This window comes from Tupaia chinensis, unplaced genomic scaffold (assembly GCF_000334495.1).
Source record: "Tupaia chinensis unplaced genomic scaffold, TupChi_1.0 Scaffold146187_1, whole genome shotgun sequence".
In the NCBI taxonomy this organism is placed as follows: domain Eukaryota; kingdom Metazoa; phylum Chordata; class Mammalia; order Scandentia; family Tupaiidae; genus Tupaia; species Tupaia belangeri.
In genome coordinates this window covers 81,512-98,802 of record NW_006206042.1, presented here as the reverse complement: position 1 = coordinate 98,802, position 17,291 = coordinate 81,512, and the positions used below count along the sequence as shown (strand labels likewise).

The 17,291-nt window shown below is 41.9% G+C and overlaps 1 protein-coding gene and 1 pseudogene across 1 annotated transcript; both read right to left on the bottom strand.

Moving 5' to 3' along the window:
* Positions 1–1,157: 1,157 nt before the first annotated feature.
* On the bottom strand, positions 1,158–8,906 carry LOC102496128 (intelectin-2-like). The gene is made up of 7 exons (XM_027768438.1): positions 8,849–8,906; positions 8,017–8,118; positions 6,138–6,385; positions 5,674–5,832; positions 4,863–4,983; positions 2,519–2,622; positions 1,158–1,363 (listed from the first exon to the last, which is right to left on the bottom strand). The coding sequence occupies exons 1-7, from the start codon at positions 8,904–8,906 to the stop codon at positions 1,211–1,213; spliced, it is 945 nt and encodes a 314-aa protein (XP_027624239.1). The 3' UTR covers positions 1,158–1,210.
* Positions 8,907–16,168: 7,262 nt separating this feature from the next.
* LOC114006216 (proteasome subunit alpha type-7 pseudogene) lies at positions 16,169–16,902 on the bottom strand (annotated as a pseudogene).
* Positions 16,903–17,291: the final 389 nt, after the last annotated feature.

The following is a 17,291-nucleotide window of genomic DNA, read 5'->3' as shown; positions in this document are numbered from 1 at the left end:
AGTAATTTCTAACCCAGACCCAAGTAAATCTAGTTTAAGTATAGCCTTCCTGGACACTTTTAAAGCAAATTTCTTCCCTTTCTGTTACCCTTCTTTTTCCCCTTCTCTTATTTTTCTCTGTCCTCTTTTTCTCTTCTCCTTCTTCTTCCTCCTCCTCCTCTTCTTCTAATTTCCCCAAGGCCTAAGAACTTTGAACTTCATGTTCTATCCAATGATAGATAATTAGCACTTGGGGTGTGTGTGGGGGGGAGGGGGGGAATTGGGAGGATTTATTATAATCAGATTTGCATTTCAGAGAAAAATGCAAAACAATGTTTAATATTTAGCTGTGGGTCAGAACTAATGTCATTTACATCCTGTCTGTACCAATAACACATTTGGGATGATTTGACTACTTGGCTCCACTTGAATAAGCACCTAAATATAGGAGCCGAGAAATAGTGAAGTCATGGTCCAAGGATAGTCTCCATCATTATACTAGCCCCATCCATCCTTCCTTAAGGAGAATGCCCAATCACCGTGCCTAGAATATTCAAGTTGAAGACAAATTGATTGGTCTATGTGGGTGAGTTAGGAAAAGTCAGGATAAAGTGCTTCTCCCTTGCCTTTTATTCTTCTGGAGGGTTTTTGTTGTTTTGTTTTGTGTGTGTTTGTGTTTTTTTGTTGTCCTTATAGGGCATGTGTGCTCACTGGAGAGAGAGGGAAAGTGAGAAAGCAACCCCCTAGGGAGGACGGCCACACTTCAATCCTTTCTGCTCCATTCTCTTCTCAGGATTGTAGGCATGCAAACACATGTGCCATACATGTTTTTCAAGACGCTGAGTCCAGGATTCAAATTGCACAAACAGCCAGGTGGGATCCAGCTGCTTTAACCATCACACCTCTTAGTTGACCCTCTTCTGTTTCTTTTAAGGGCTACCTGAAGTGATTGAGTAGGAGCATTTTCTTCTGTCAAGATTCCCAAATCCTAACATTGCAACCAAAAAACCAGTGGTTGAGACAGAATCAACCAGAACAACAGATACGCTTTTGAAATCTCCTACAGTGTTCACCCCTTGCAGGAAAAGAACTCACAGAAGCACCAGGCCTTGAGTCATTTGATTTATTTCCTCTCCATTGCCATTATCATACTAGTTACTGGGTAAATTACTCTCCATCCTTGGGACCTCATGGTTGAGAGTGGAGGTCTGGATCCTCTTCCACAAAGCTCTCAACGGTAGAATAAAAGTACGGCTGCCTCAGTTATCTCCCGACTATTGCTAGAATCTGTTTGAGCTCCATATCCATCCCAATCAAAAGCAGAGAAATCCCCACACTGTCGGGGATTGCCCTGGGGGAAGAATCCTCCTCCACCAATGCAGTGCTGGGAAATAAGGAACAGAAGGCATGGCCTGAGAGATCTGAGGGTGAGGCCAACATCTTAATGACCAAATGCATCCAGTGGAATCTATCTTCATCAGATTCTTTATTAGCAGTATTGATCTATTCTTCCCACAGAACTCTCTCTTCCAGGCCAGATGGTGCCCAGCGGTAATACAACTGGACCCACATGGGAAGGTCCCTGGTTCATTCCAGGGCTTCTCTGTATATGCCAGCCACACAGCTATGCAGCTATGCCTATGACATGACATGGCTGGGGCTGGGAGTAGACCATGGCATGAAGACCCTATTGAGAGTGTCTATCTCTCTGTCTCTGTCTCTCTCTCATTGAAGAAATTAAAAAGTGAACTTTAAAAAACTCTCTTTCTTTAGCATTAGTGATATCAGAGTTTCTTTCTGACTGTTTTTTTCAACTTTTCTGAACATTCATTTACAGATCCCCTGGCTGGACTCTGTTCATGAATCCCTTACCTACAGATCCCCAGGGAAGAATATACTTATCTTTCCCTTGTAAATAATGTATATCTTTGGCTTCAGTTACTGATAAGTCACTGACAGCCTCAAGATATTTTTTTTTAAATTTTTGCTAAAGGTTGAGTGCACTTGCTAGAGAAAGACAGGGCAAGACAGCATCCCCCCCCCCCCCCCCATGGGAAGTGGTTATGCTGCAAACCCTTTCCTCCATATCTCCATCCTATTGGGATTTGGGGCACCCAAAATGACCCCTGGATGTCTATCTCTAATTCAAATGTTTCTTGTGTGGAAGATTTTGAAATTTAACCTGGATCTCCACAAAAGCATGTCAAGATCCACATGACCAAACAGTTCATTATTTATCTCATTAACACCAAACCTATTCACCATCCAGATACCACCTTAATAAATGACACTAAATTAACCAAATAAAAACCATGATGCTATTCCAAACATTGTCCCTTCCCATCCTTTATATTCAATAAGCACTCAATTTTAAATATTTGAAATTTATTAATGCCTACTGTTCACCCCCATAGGCATGGCCTGAGAGGGGTAGCTTCATTGAGGTTCCTACAATCAGACCACTCTCAACACATACATACCAATACACAATGGCAAACCCAGTCTCACCCACTTGCACCCCTAATCCACAAAGACTCACGTGCTCAGTGTTGCATCCAGTGACCCTCATTCCAGCACACAAGGCATTGGCTGCTCCCTCATTATTAAATACCCTGAACTGGACAAATCCTGCAGTGAATTCCGCTGAAAACAAGAGGCAGAAAAAAGCATTTAAGTAGGATGCTAGAAACAACTTTCTTGAGGCCAGCCCAGAGATTCTCTATGCCCAAGTTCAGGCTAGAACCCAACCCTCTGGCCACACTGCTGAAGCCCAACATCTCTGCAGTCAATGTCCGGTACATCCTGGCCCCAAACTTGGCCAAGAGGGGCCTTTCTCAACATCAAAGACAAATAGTCAGTCCTCAGAAAGAGTCCCTTGTGAAGAGAAGTTCAACTATGCAAGGAGATCTGAACCCCTCTGAGGGCACAGTTGCAGCTATCTGCAAGTATATATTCACTCTGTTCTTGTTTGCATTCTTCTTGTTCTCTTTTATTTTAAAATCTCAAATTCCAGACATCATAATTATGGTTTTGAATCTTATGGCATAAGCTCAGTCTCTGTGAAGAATATTATGCTGCCAACTTTGGATACATAAAATAACTATCAGCTAGTCCAGCCCGATGGCATGGTCAGTAGCAAATTGAACTACAGTGCTAGAAGTCACATGACCAACTGTGGATTCAAATCCCTTGGTTGGCTTGAAAGCTACTGGGCATGTACCTGCACGTCCAGGATTTAGAGAAGCTAGAGGGCCCAGGAAAGGGAGTCACAGTGTGATGAGACCCTATCAGAGGAACTTCTCTCTCTATATATATATATACACACACATATATGTACTTTCTATCATCAATAAATTTAACAAACATTTTTTTAAAACTAGTAGTTGGAGCCAGCCAATGTCATAGCAGTTACATCCTTGAACACCCACATGGCAAACAACAGTTCAAGTCCTAGACCCGGTGGCTTGAAAAATCTCACCAGGTAATTGTGTGTGTGTGCCCAAGATCCCATCCAGAAGAGAATGGAGGAGAAGATATTGTAGCAAGGCCAGCCTCTCTGGGGGGTGATTTCTTACTTTCTCTCTCACTGTCTCTGTTTCTCTCTCCAGTGAATGCATGTGCCCTAAGGCAAAAACCTCTGAAACAAAAAAACAAAAAAACAAAAAAAACTAATGGTTATTCCTTATGAATAGAAAAAAAGTCTCAGGCCAGTCCATTGCTTAATGGTTATGGGAGCCAGCTCTCACATAGCTGACAATCTAGGTTCAAATCCTGGTCCTAATGGCTTAAAAAACACAATGGAGGACCAGCAGATATATCTCAGGATTCGCACATATTTGACCATGGTTTGAGTGCCAGATCCAATTGCTTAAAACTCACACTGGGCAAGTGTGTATGCATGCTCAAAGTCCCGAGAGGAGAATGGAGGAGGGATTGCAGTGTGATCAATTTCTCACTTTCTGTCTCTCTGTCTCTCTCTGTTTCTCCAGCAAGCACACATTGCCCTATAGCAAAAAATCTCTCTAAAATAAAAAATAAAGGAAAGAAAAACAAAATGTATACACTGTGTGTGTGTGTGTGTGTGTGTGTGTGTGTGTGTGTGTGTGTGTGCCGTAAATTCTGACAGGATGGAGAAATGGAGAAGGGATTGCAGTATGACCAAATCCCACTGGGGTGCTTTCTCCCTCTCTCTCTCTATCTCTGTCTCTCTGTGTCTCTCAGGCAAACAAACAAGCCCTTTAACAAGAAGAAAAAATGTCTCACTATGGGTTGTGTTCTGCTCTGTGTGACTGAACCTAGTCTGGTCCTAACAAGTCACTAAGGAATTAGTAGTGGGATTGCTAGCAGTACAGGGTCCAGACTCAAATTCCCTCAGCCCAGTGCTGACTCTCTTACATTTGCCCTGTGATCTTGAGCAAATTCCTGAACCTCTTGGTGCCTCACTTTTCTAACCTGTAAGATGAGGTTAATAACAGCTCAGGGGCCAGCAGGTGGCATAGAGATAAGGCACTGGATCCCACCTGGCTGACAGAGTCCCAGATATTGTAGTTTATAAAATATTCTGGGCACATTGTGTGTGTGTGTGTGCCCATAATCCAGAGAGGAGAATGGAGAAGGGATTGCAGAATAGCTATCTTCCTTCAGGAATGCTTTCTCTCAGTTTCTCTCTCTTCCTCCCTCCAGTGAGCACACGCATACTTACAGAAAAACAATAAAATAATTATTATGAGAGCTCAGACCTCAAAGGTGGTCATGCGTATCAGAAAAGACAATACAGATAACATTTATAGATGAGAACCAGGCTGTAGTAAGTCACTGCTCCCTGTAGTAACTTAATTGATCACCTTTCCTACAAAGAGTTCAAAGGGGTATTAAAGACTCACTCTGGCCAAGAAGTGAGTAATAAGATGCCGTTTTCTGGGCATCACCAAAGTCATAGATCACAGGAACCGCCGGGCCGTTGTCAGTCCAACACTTCCCTGCCCCGTACTTCACTGGATATTTCTACAGGGAACAAAAAAAGTCACTGAGTGAGGACAATAGGTTTGACTTTCCTGGGAATACAGTCATTCCGGAGGGAAACAGTGCTTTCTCTATAGCAGAGATTGTTTCAGAACCTCTCAAAACAAGAATCTTACTGAGATCTGCACAAGGTGGCACAAGGTTCTGAGAAGATGGACCCACATGGGAAGGTTCCAGGTTCATGTCCTGAGGTGTCACTGTGCACACCGTGTGTGTGTGTGTGTGTGTGTGTGTGTGTGCTTATCATACTGGGTGGGTGAGGCTGGATATGGATCCCAGCATTAAGACCATATTGGGGTGCGTATCTCTCTCCATCTCCTTGATCCCTCATAAAAGAAATAAATGAATAAACATTTTTTTAATTCCCTTTCAAAAAAACAATAATCCCTTTTCTACTGCCAATCACTTCTCCAAGAGTACATATCACCAGGCACTCTCTCTCATTCTCTGTCTCTCACTCTCTGTCACTTGCACTCTTCCCGTTCCAGCAGTACTTTCCCATAGGTCTCTCTTCTTGCCTGGCTCATAATTCCTGAGAGAGGCAAGACAGACGCCATCAGAAATCAAGGCTAGGGCAACCTGGAAGACAGGCCCATTGAAACGCAGCTGCGGCTCACACCCAACACTTGCTTCTCTCTACACCCACGAGAACCAGCCAGCAGCCCCTTGTACCTGGTAGATGCCAAACAGATTATGGCCCATGCGTTGGAAGAAGCTGCTGCTGGTGCGGTACCTCAGCAGGGAGCTGTCCCTCCAGTGCTGCAGGGGGCAGTTGTTGGGCACGTGCCAGATGCCCAGGTCCAGAGCCTGGATGTCGTAGTAGCCAGGGTTCTGCAAAGCAATACAGGCTGAGCCTGGTAGCCTAGGAGCCCCATGAAGCCAAAGGCCTCAGCAGGGATAGATAGCCAGAACACTCAGACACCCCCTTCCAGCAGGTGACAATTCCCTGTCAGTATCTGGGTCCCTGATGGCCAGGAAGAAGGAAGTCAGGACCCAAGTATTTCTCTCTTCTTCTCCACCCCTACTTTGAAGCCCACCTGCCAACCCTCCCTCACGTTAGACAAATGTGATACCTACACTGCAGAAGCCCCCTTTCCTCCTCACCCATTCCCAGCTGGGTGGGAAGTGGCACCTACCTTGTAGTCATCACTTGTGGCCGTCTCTGCAGACCCAAAGGTGTTGTAATTGGCCCAATTGCCATCGCCCTCAGGGTAGTCTGCTCTGCTGCCCTGCTGACTGGACCAGCGGTCACCCACCGTGCACTTCCCGGCCATGAAGTTCTCGTGCACACTGGCCACCAGGGTCCAGCCGCCGCCCGCAGTGGTCATGTCACAGAAGGTCTGGTAGACAACACCGTTCTCAGTGCGGAGGAAATACAGGCCATCTGTGGAGAGAGCCAGCCCAGAGCCTCCCTGTCTGAGAGCACACAGTCCACCTCAGCCCCATGGCCCACTGGGCTATTAGAACCAGAATCGTGGCCTGAAGGCTCCTCACCTTAGTCCTGCCACTAAGTGTCCCTAGAGGCACTAGAGTCTCCAGAGTTCAGATGATCACGACCCTCTCACTAAGACAAAACTTAGAATTAACATCACTCTGGTGACCTTTCTCATAAACAGAATCATCACATGACCCAGGAATTCCACTTCGAGGTACACGCCACGAAGAACTGGAGCCAGAGAGACCCTCGTGCAGCAATGCCCACTGCACCGTGAGACACAAGAGCCAGAAGGTGGAAACAGCCAAGAATTCCTCAACAGACACGTGGGTAAATAAAACGTGTGGTGTACGTCTGATCGATAGAAAGGAGTGAAACCGCAACATATGTAAGGGATGGGTAAACCTTGGAAACATTATACTAAGTGACATAAGCCAGGCACAGAAGGCAAATGCCCAATGAATCTACTTACATCAGGTCACTAAAAGAGGCAGAATCATAGAGACAGAAAATAGAATAGTCAGTCCTAGGGGAGGGAGAATATGGAGTCATTGTCTAATGGGTTCAGAGTTTCTGTTTGAGGTCATGAAAAGCACTGGAGAGCCAGCAGGTGGCTGGAAGGTTAAGGTGGCTGGATGCTATATGGCCAATCTTGTGGTTTGCGTCCTGGACCTGGAAAATTGCTCCAGGTACGTGTGTGTGTGTGTGTGTGTGTGTGTGTGTGTGTGTGCTCAAAAATCACAAGAATGGAGGAGAAGGGATTGACATGGCCATCATACCTAAGAGGTGATTTCTCACTTTCCCTCTCTCTCTCTCTCTTTTCTTCTCTCTTGAGCACACATGCCCTATAGCAAACAGAAAAAAAAAAAAAAAAGTCTGGAAAGTGATACTGGTAATACCATCCATAATGAATGCCACTAAATTGTATACTTAAATTGGTTAAAATGTCAAAATTTAGCAAACATGTAATATTTTTACATTTTACCACTTTTATTTTTAGACTTTTGCTGTAGAGCGTGTTCACTCCCTGGAGAGAGAGAGAGAGAAGGAAAGTGAGAAATCACCCCCAATGGTCATAGTCACACCACAACCCCTTTTCCTCCATTAACCTCTCAGGATCTGGGGCACACATACATGTCCAGTATGATTTTCAAGTTGCCAAGTCCAGGACTCAAACTGTGGTCAACCACATGAGAATCCGGGTGCCTTAACCACCATGCCACCTGCTGGCTCTGCCAATGCATTTTTTAAGAGATTGTTGCTATAAGGCACATGCACTCACTAGAGAGACAGAGAGACACAGAGAGAGAGATGGAAACTGAGAAATCACCCCCCAGTGGGATGGACATACCACAGTCTCTTCTCCTGCATTCTCCTCTGAGGATGTTGGGTACACACACACAAACATCTGGCGTGTTTTAAGCCACAGGATCCAGGACCCAAGCCATGGTCAACTACATGGGAGTCCAGTGACATCATAACCATTATGATATCTGTTGGTTCCCCAATACATTTTATTTAACCAAAAAAAAAAAAGACAAAAACCAGATTGCCTGACTGGGCTCTGCTGAGTCACTCACCGTGGGCACTGCGGCACCTGTCTTTAATTTCCTTGCAGCTTCTGGGCAGAGATGAGGACAGAGAGGAGCAGGTCGATATCTCAGAAGCAGGACTGGCCACAGCTGGAGAAGATGCAATGATTCATTCTCATCGCAGATTTGACACAAAACCCAGCCTCTTCTTGTACTTGTCCCAAACTCATCCCACAACTGCAGCAGAGCCTGGCTGCTGGTGTGGACAGCCCTAAGATAACTAATACCTATGAGTTTGCTCAGCCCATCCAGCCCAGCCTCCAGCACCAGGGTAATGTACGCCTGCCCCCATGGGAACTCAGGCCTGTGTTAGGCCCTGCCCCAAGTGCTCAGAATACAAAGGAATTAAAATCCACCCCCCCCCCAAGAGCTTACCTTGAAAAGGAGTTGCTGACGAGTCAACAGAAACTTATATAGAGAAGAAAAAAATTATAAAAGAGAGGTAAACTCAGATGATAACAGAAAGATTCTGAGTGCCGAACAGGGTAGGCTACTCTATGGCAATTCCAAGGCCAAGGCCAAGGCACAGGAGCAGGCAGTGACTGGGAGAGAGCACACATTTTTACCAGAGCCCCTGAAGACCTCATGGACACAGAGCCTGGGCCCACAACGCACCTCAGCTAATACCCTCACTGCTGGCCGGATCCCACAGGAGCCCAGAGCTCAGCACTCAGTTTATATCCACTGACCTCAGTGCCTCACAAAGACATCGTCTCTGGCTCAGGAGAGACTACCATCCCAGAAGCAAGCCAGCCTGGTTCTGTTCTGGAGCACTCCTAAGTGGCCTGTGGACAATGCTGCTCTTAAGGCCATGACTCACCTGCACTGTACCCATTGGTGACCATAGTGAAAAACAGCAGGAAGTTGAGATGGGCCATTGTAATCTAAAGAAAAGTAAGAAGGTTGCTGTCTTCACCCACTTTTATCTCCACATTCCTGCCCTTACCCCTGCCCAGTCCCACTGAGACGGAAAGACTCCTTTGCCTCATTTTTAATTGTAGAGGGCATATGCACTCATGAGAGAGAAAGCAGGTGGGTAGAGAAAAAGAGAGAGAGCACTACCTATGGGGCATGGTCACACTGCAATCCTTTTCTTCCATTTCTCCATCCTTTCAGAATTGGGGACACACATTGCATACACACACAGTTTTTCAAGCCACATGGGTCGGGATTCGAACCATGGTCGGCCATGTGGGATCCAGCTCCCAACAGATAAGGCTTAACTAGTTTTTTGCGAGGCTAGTCCTCTTGCCTTTTTTTTTCCCCCTCTTACACATCTCTGGGACCAAAGCTGGACCTGAGCTGAAATCGGGGCTCCCCACTCACAGACCTGCAGCACTTCTGTCCAGCACAGGTTCTCTCCCTCCACCCAGGCCTGGTGCTAAGAGACCAGCTGGGTGCAGACTGCAGGCCTTCTCCACAGAGGCTCCTGGCTTGGGGTTCCTGAGCCTTTTATGGAGATAGCCCAGAGGGATCCTGCCCAGCTTCCAACCACACCCTCCTCGGCACAATGCCCAATGGAGATGAGGCCTCTGGTTACTGAGGTCAGGTTCTTTGCACAGTGATAACCCATGGAATTAACAGGCTATAAAGGCAGTTATAAAGATCATCTCCTAGCACACTTCCCAGATCTGGGACCTGTGCATTTTCCAGAAAGAAAACAGACGAGGGGACTAACGAGAGGTAGCACTGGCTTGGTTTCTTGTTTATGCCTTTCTTTCCTGCAAAGTAAAAACTATTTAAAAATTGAACACCAACTGTTATCATCAGTTCATAGAGAAAAATGAATTTTTAAATATATCTTAGTTTCTTCCACTATGCATCATTTAGCTTGAAAAATAAAAAATGAATTTTAACAGCAAAATAGCAAAGTGGTTATTTCAGAAAAAGTTAAAAATGTTTAGGATAAATTTAGTTTTGTACACAGACTCATACATTGTCCTTAATTTTCTCATTTTGCTACAAACTACAGAGACTTTACTACAGGCTGCATTTGGGGAATAAATCAGTATAACTCTCCCCTCTTTATGTTTCAGATGTCTTACATCATTCTCCTCCCAATGTCATTTCTTGGTGCTCAAATCCTGCCCTTTAGCTAGAGTAGAAATGTGTCAGTTCCTCCTCAGTGATATCATGTACCTAATACAGAACTTTATCAGTATAGCATTGATAATTTTGTAATTATTTTTTCAGTCTCTTCTAGGAGAGAGAAAGAGACAGCAAAAGAGAGAGAGAGAGCCACCCTCAACAGGGTCTTTACTTCACAGTCAACTCCTAGTTTCAGCCAGCTGGGATTGCTGGCATAAACATGTCTGGCGCATGCAGGGAGACCCGGGGACACTTTTTTTACGGGTATAGCTGTGTTACCACAGCACCAATGCCTTGCTCCTAATAGTGTGCATCTCAAGAAAAATAATGTGAATTTCTTTTTTTGCTGAATTAATATGTTTTATCTTTGCAGGTTCAAAGTATTGATTTACACAAAATACATATTGACTGAAGAAAATAAAACAAGACAAGAAGAAAAGCTCCAAAAAAGTTTACACATCTGTTTCTTCTGGTTTTTTTCCAATCTATTAAGAGGGAGGTTCCAGTCCCTCTTAATAGATTGCTATTGAGGTAATCTTTTTTTTTTTCCATTGCTAGAGAGTACATGTGTTCACCAGAGAGAGGGGGAAAAAACAAACAAACAAAGAAAAGAAAAATGTAGGGTATAGTCATGCTGCAATTCTTTTTCTTCCATTTTTCCTTCCCAGCAGGATTTTGGGCATGCACACACACACACACACGCACACACACAGAGCATGTTTCTCAAGCCATCAGGGCTGGTATTTACACCTGTCAGCCATGTGGGATTCCAAAGCCCAGCACTTAACTGATGTGCTATGGGGGAAGCCCTTAGTACTTTATTTTTTTGTTCTAAGACATTCTTTTCTAATCATTTGGATCTTTAATATCATTATACATCATATTCTTACTTGCACATAAATCATGAAACAACCTGCAAATGGTGATATCTAAGGATCTGGGGGAAATGGGAGATAGATATTGTTGCAATGGTAAACTGTGACACTCTCCAAGGCTGATCCATACGGGAAGGTTCCAAGTTCACATCCAGAGACCTTCCTGTGTACACCCGGCACATGTGTGCCCGAGGTCCAGGGATGTTTGAAGCTGGGGGTGCATCAGGGCTTCAAGAACCACTTAGAGTCTCTCTCTCTTTCTATCTCTCTCTCTCCTTTTTTTCCTCTCTCTATCTCTATCTCTCTCTCCTGTCATTCTCTCTCTCTCTCAGAAGTAATTGAATAAATTTAATAGAGTACAGGAAAATGGTAGCTCTATTTTGGGAAACTCGAACATTCCAGACACCGTCATCCAGTCAGTGGTGTCCATCCGTACTACCTCCTGCTTCCTCTTGAACCCGTTCCCCACACCACCTCCTCCAGATCCCTCTAATAAATACCAATACACGACCAATGTTCCAGGATCGCCAATACAACAAGAGAGAAGATAGATCACCTCTTCCTGTAGCTTCTTTTTAGAAGAAAGCAAGCTTTTCCCAGAAACCTCAGCAAACTTTTCTTCATGTCTCATGACCAGGGATGAGTCATAGGCTGTTACCAGTCTGCTAGGAATATCCTAACAAAATTAAACAGCAAAAATGTATTTTCCACACTTCTGAAAGCTACAAGCCTGATGTAGTCCCACCTGTCTATTTTTGAGATTTTGAGAGTTTTGTTTGCCTACTCCAGTGTCTCCAAGAGTTCCTCCTGTGTTTTCTACCAGTAGTTTTTATAGTTTGAGGTTTTATGTTTAGATCTTCAACCCATTTTGAGGTGATTTTTTTAAATGGTGATATATAGAGGTCCAGTTTCATTTTTCAGCAGTTGGATACCCAGTTTTTCCAGCACCAATTGCTAAAGAGATTTTCTTTCTTCCAATGTATTGTCTTGTTCTCTTTGTCAAAAATCAGTTGGCTGTATGTTTTGGGATTTATTTATGGATTCTCTATTCTTTTCTATTGGTCCATATGCCTGTTTTTGTGCCAGTACCATATTGTTTGGGTTTTTTTAATTTTATTATAATAATTATTTGTATACATTCGATAAGTATACATTATTTAACTTGTATAGAGAATTTAGCCAACGTGAAATATATCTCAGACTGGTCCAGTTGAAAATACTATACACTTCATCTTCAACATGTAATAAAGCATTTCTGTGTCCCACAAATGTCTTACCTCTCTATTTTTTCCTACCTAATCACCTTCTCTTTGTAATATGTTTTGAGGTCAGGAGGTGATATGCCTCCTACTTTATCCTTTTTGCACAGTATTGCTTTAACAATACAGGGGCTTTTATGATTCCAGACAAATTTTATGATTTTTTTTTCTATTTCTGTGAAGAATATCTCTTGTAATTTGGTCAGAAGTGCATTCAATTTGCAAATTAATTTGGGTAAGAGTGGCATTTTGATTATATTAATTCTTCCAGTCTGGGAACATGGGATGTCTTTCCACTTTTTGTATCATTTTCAATTTTGTGTTTCATAGTTAGTCTTCCTTGTAAAGGTTTTTCACTTCTTTGATTAAGTTTATCACTGGGGAATGGGGACTGGGCAGCAAGTGGCATGGTGGTTAAGCCACTGGATTCCCACATGTATAACTGTGGATTAAATCCTTGACCTAGTGGCTTTTTACTTACTTTTCTCTCTCTCTCTCTCTCTCTCTCTCTCTCTCTCTCTCTCTCTCTCTCTCTCTCTCTTTCATCTCTGATAAATACATATACCTTGTAGCAATTTTTAAAATAGTAATAATAATAATAAATTAAATTAAAATCATTCTTTCACAAAAAATTTATTACTGGGTATCTTTGTGTGTGTGTGTGTGTGTGTATGTGTGTGTGAGACTATTTTGAATGGGGTTGCTTTTTTCAATTCTGCTTAAGTCTGTTCATTGTTGGTATATAAAAATGCTACAGATTTTTGTATGTTGATTTTGTATCCTCCTACTTTCCTGTATTTATTTATCATTTCCAGGAGATTTATTTTTCCTTTAAGAATTATTTATTTAAATTTATTTGCTGTTATTATCATTATTATTTAATTTGCTATAGGGCGCATGTGCTCACCAGAGAGAGACAAAGAGAGAGATAGTTGGCCATGTGGGAGTCCAGTACCTTAATAACAACACCACCTGCTAGCCCCTCCAGGACTTTTTTTGTGAACTCTTGGACTTTGTATGTATATCATCATGTCATCTGGAAATAAGGATAATTTCATTTTCTTTTTTTCCAGTCGAATGCCTTTCATTTTTCTCTCTTGTCTAATGGCATTGACTAAGACTTCCAGTACTGTGTTGAAAAGGAGTGAAGAAAGTGAGCAGCCTCATCTTGTTCTAGTTTTTAGTTCCATTCAGTATAATGTTAGCTATGGATTTTTCATATAAGGCCTTTTTTATGTTGAGAAATGTCTCTTCTATGCTGATTTCGCTGAGGGTTTTAATCATGAAGGGCTATCTCTTTTTCTGAAAAAATAATTGATATGAGCATATAGTTTTTATCTTTCCTTCTGTTAATGTGATGTATTACATCTATGGTTTTGCATATGTTGAACCACCCTTGCATCCCTGCATTGTATATTCATCAAGGATATTGGTCTATGGTTTTCTTTTTTTGTGATGTCCTTGTCTGCTTTTGGGATCACGATCATGGAGGTGTCATACAATGAATTTGGGAGGGTTCTTTCCTTTTGGGTCTTTACAAATATTCAATACTTTGAGTAGAATGGGAGTTAGCTTTTCTTTAAAAGTTTTGTAGAATTCAGAAGTGAAGCCCTCAGGACCTGAGTTTTTCTTTCTTGAGAGACTATTTATTACTGACTCAATATCATTGCTTGTTATTGGTCTATTCAGGCTTTCTATATCTTCCTGATTCAATCTTGGTAGATTGTATGTGTCCAGAAACTCATCCATCTCATCCAGATTTTCTTGTTTGTTGGCATATAATTGCTCATAGTTTTCTCTAGCGATATTTTGTATTTCTGGCACATCTGTTGTAATATTGCTTGTTTCATTGCTGATTTATCTGGTTCTTTTCTCTGTTCTTGATTAGTCTAGCTAATGGTATGTCAATTTTGTTTATCTTCTCATAGAACATGTTTTTGGTTTCATTTATTTCTGTATAGTTCTTTGATTCTTTTGTTTATTTTTGCTCTAATCTTTATTATGTTTTTTCTCTTGGTATTCGTTGGGGTTTTGTTGTTGTTTTCCTACTTCCCTGAGATGTGTCACTAGGTTTTCTATTTGCCACCTTTCAATTTTTTTCTTGTGAGCACTAATTGCTATGAACTTCCCTCCTATAATTTTTTTTTTTGCTGTGCGCCATAGGTTATGAATTAATATGCTCATTGTCATTGGTTTCAGTTAATCTTTTTATTTCAGCCTTAATTTCAATAGTTATGAAGTAATTCAGGAGTAGGTTGTTTAGTTTCCATGTGTTTAGTATTTTCAAGAGTACATTGTGGTCAGAGAAAATGCGAGATGTGGTTTCTATACCTTTGAATTTGCAAAAGCTTGTTTTGTGCCCTATCATATTGTTAATCTTTGAAAATGTTCCATGTAGGGGTCAGAAAAACTTTTTTTGTAGTTATTGGGTTAAAAGTTCTATAGATGTCACGTTCATTTGATTTATGGAATCATTTAGATCTTCTATCTCTTCGCTTACTTTTTTGTTTAGATAATCTGTCCGGAGAAGACAGTGGGATGTTGAGTTCTCCAATGATTATTGTCTTACAACCTATCTCTCCCTTTAAAGCAAGCAGTCTCACTTTTGTATATTTGGGTGCTCCAGTGTTGGGTGCATAGATTTTTTTAAGTGTTATATCTTCTTGGTGAATTAGCACTTTTAGTACTATATAGTGCCCTTCTTTGTCTCTTCTTCCAGTTTTTGTCTTAAAGTCTATTTGTCTGATACCAGTATAGTGACTCAGCCTTCTTTAGATTCACATTTGCATAAAATATCTTTTCCAGTCCTTCACTTTCAGTCTATATATGTCTTTAACAGAGAGGTGTGTTTCTTGCAAATAGCATATATTGGGTCGTCAGGAAAGTCATGAGACATTTTTGCATAGAAAAACATATCATGACTTTCTCAATGACCTAATAGAAGGCTCTTGTTTGTTTTTCTTTTCTTTTCTTTTATCCATTCAGTCAACCTGGGTCTTTTAACCAGAGAATTTAATCCATTAACATTCAACATCATTATTGATATCTGCAGACTTATTTCTGTCATTTTGTAAGCCATTTTCTTGGTTATTTTGTGTTCTTTTATTTCTGTTTGTCTCTCTTTAGTTTTCTTGACATAGCATTCCTTTCAGTAATTCTTTTTTTTTTTTTTTTGGAGGGGTTTTCGCTATAGGGAGTGTCGTATCCCCGAGGTTTTCGCTATAGGGCGCGTGCACTCACCAGACAGACAGAAAGAGACAAAGAGACAGAAAGCGAGAAATCACCCCCCCGAAGGGGGTATGGCCACGCCGCAATCCCTTCTCCTCCATTCTCCTCTTGGGATCTTGGACACGCATGCACACGTGCCCGGCGTGAGTTTTAAACCACCAGGTCCGGGATGTGAACCACAGTCGATTACGTGGGAGTCCAGTGACATAGCCATTATGCTAACTGCTGGTTCCCATCCTTTCAGTAATTCTTGAAGAGCTGGTCTAGTATTGGTAAAATCTTTCAGGTTTTGTTTATCTGAGAATGATTTTTATTTCTTCCTCCCATTTGAAGGATAAATTTGCCGGGTATAGTATTCTTGGTTGAAATTTTCTTTGTCTTAGAGTTTTGAATATGTCTGCCTGTTCCTTATTCACTTGCATTGTTTCAGTCATGAGATCTTATGTTAGTCTAATAGGATAACCTTTGTAAGTAATTTGACATTGCTCTCTTGCCATTTTTAGAATCTCATCTTTGTCTTTGATTTTTACTGATCCATCTATAATGTGCTAGAGGGGTTGGATTATTTTTATTTTGGTAGGACATTCAGAAGATATGGATAATATAATGGAAATGCCACACATCACTTTGAGATCATCTATGATTTGAACTTTGAAACTATTGCAGGTGAGATTTATTCATCATGATGTTTTATTTGCTTCTTTTTTTATCTTCTTTTTCAATTTCAGCAACATATTTTTCATTTTATTCAGGATTTAAACTCTTAAGAGGCCGGTTTCATCTCATCATAGTGAAGTCACTGTTTTTGCTTCTTGGTCGAACCACTTCCAGGAGTGTCTTTATCACCAGCTTACTGGTCAGATCATCTGTTTCAATGGTTTCATCAGTGTAGTTTTTTGCCAGGAATTCATGCACTGACTAAGCAACAAGATCTATGGTGTTGGCCTTCAAGGCATGGTGTGTGCCTAATGTATCAGTTTAGGACTTGTGGGTGCATTTAAAGTCAAAGTCCACAATCAGGAAAAAAAATGTCAAATGGCCCACACCAATTGTTCAGCATGTAATCCTGTTTTAGGCTGGCCACATAATACATGATGTACTCCACAGTGACCAGGACTTCTACCATTATCCAGTGGCTTTGGCACTCCACCTGTGCCTGGCTGGTGATTCTGGCATCAGCTATGAAGCCTGCAATGGCCACACAGATGTTGTCATCCTGACCACTGAACTTCTGCACCATTCTTTTATCCTGTAGTTTGGCCATGGACTTTTTCTCCATGTCCAGAACAACAATGCCTCTTCCTCAAACAACAATGCCTCTTCCTCAAACATGGCCAAGCCCTGCTTAAAGCTTCCTGTGCACACTCCACTTGGAAGAGGTGGCCATCACACAAGAAGATGGTGATGGTGCAGTTGTTGCTCATGCCACCAGGCATGGCAGGCTGGGCTAAAGGAGCTGTGGTCACTATCACATCTCAAAAGCATATACTCCCAATATAGTTTCATTTTTTAAACACATTTTTTTCTTATTTTTCTAAATTCTTTAGAAACCAATGAAAACTCATTCTAGAGCAGCATTGTTCCCAGACTGCATTTTGGAATCACTTATCCAGGAAAAACTTCTGATGCTTTAATATCCTCTACAGCATTCCTGTCCCAGTGTCACTTTTCAGTCCCCTGAGCATAACTGTCACACCTGTCCCCCTTCAGTGATAGAATGGGCCATTTCTTCCTAGGTGTGACCTTGTTCCTTTGGTATATTGCTATCTTAATGCAATAACATAGCTGTTTTATTGTTCATGTATCTCTCACA

Bases quoted from the DNA above. Each gene is read 5' to 3' on its own strand.
- LOC102496128 (XM_027768438.1), bottom strand. From the start codon at position 8,906: ATGGCCCATCTCAACTTCCTGCTGTTTTTCACTATGGTCACCAATGGG. The intron at 8,119-8,848 runs GTGAGTCATGGC...CATCTTCTCCAG, and splicing joins CACCAATGGGTACAGTGCAG to CTGTGGCCAGTCCTGCTTCT. The intron at 4,984-5,673 runs GTACAAGGGGCT...TGTTCCCTGTAG, and splicing joins ATCTGTTTGGCATCTACCAG to AAATATCCAGTGAAGTACGG.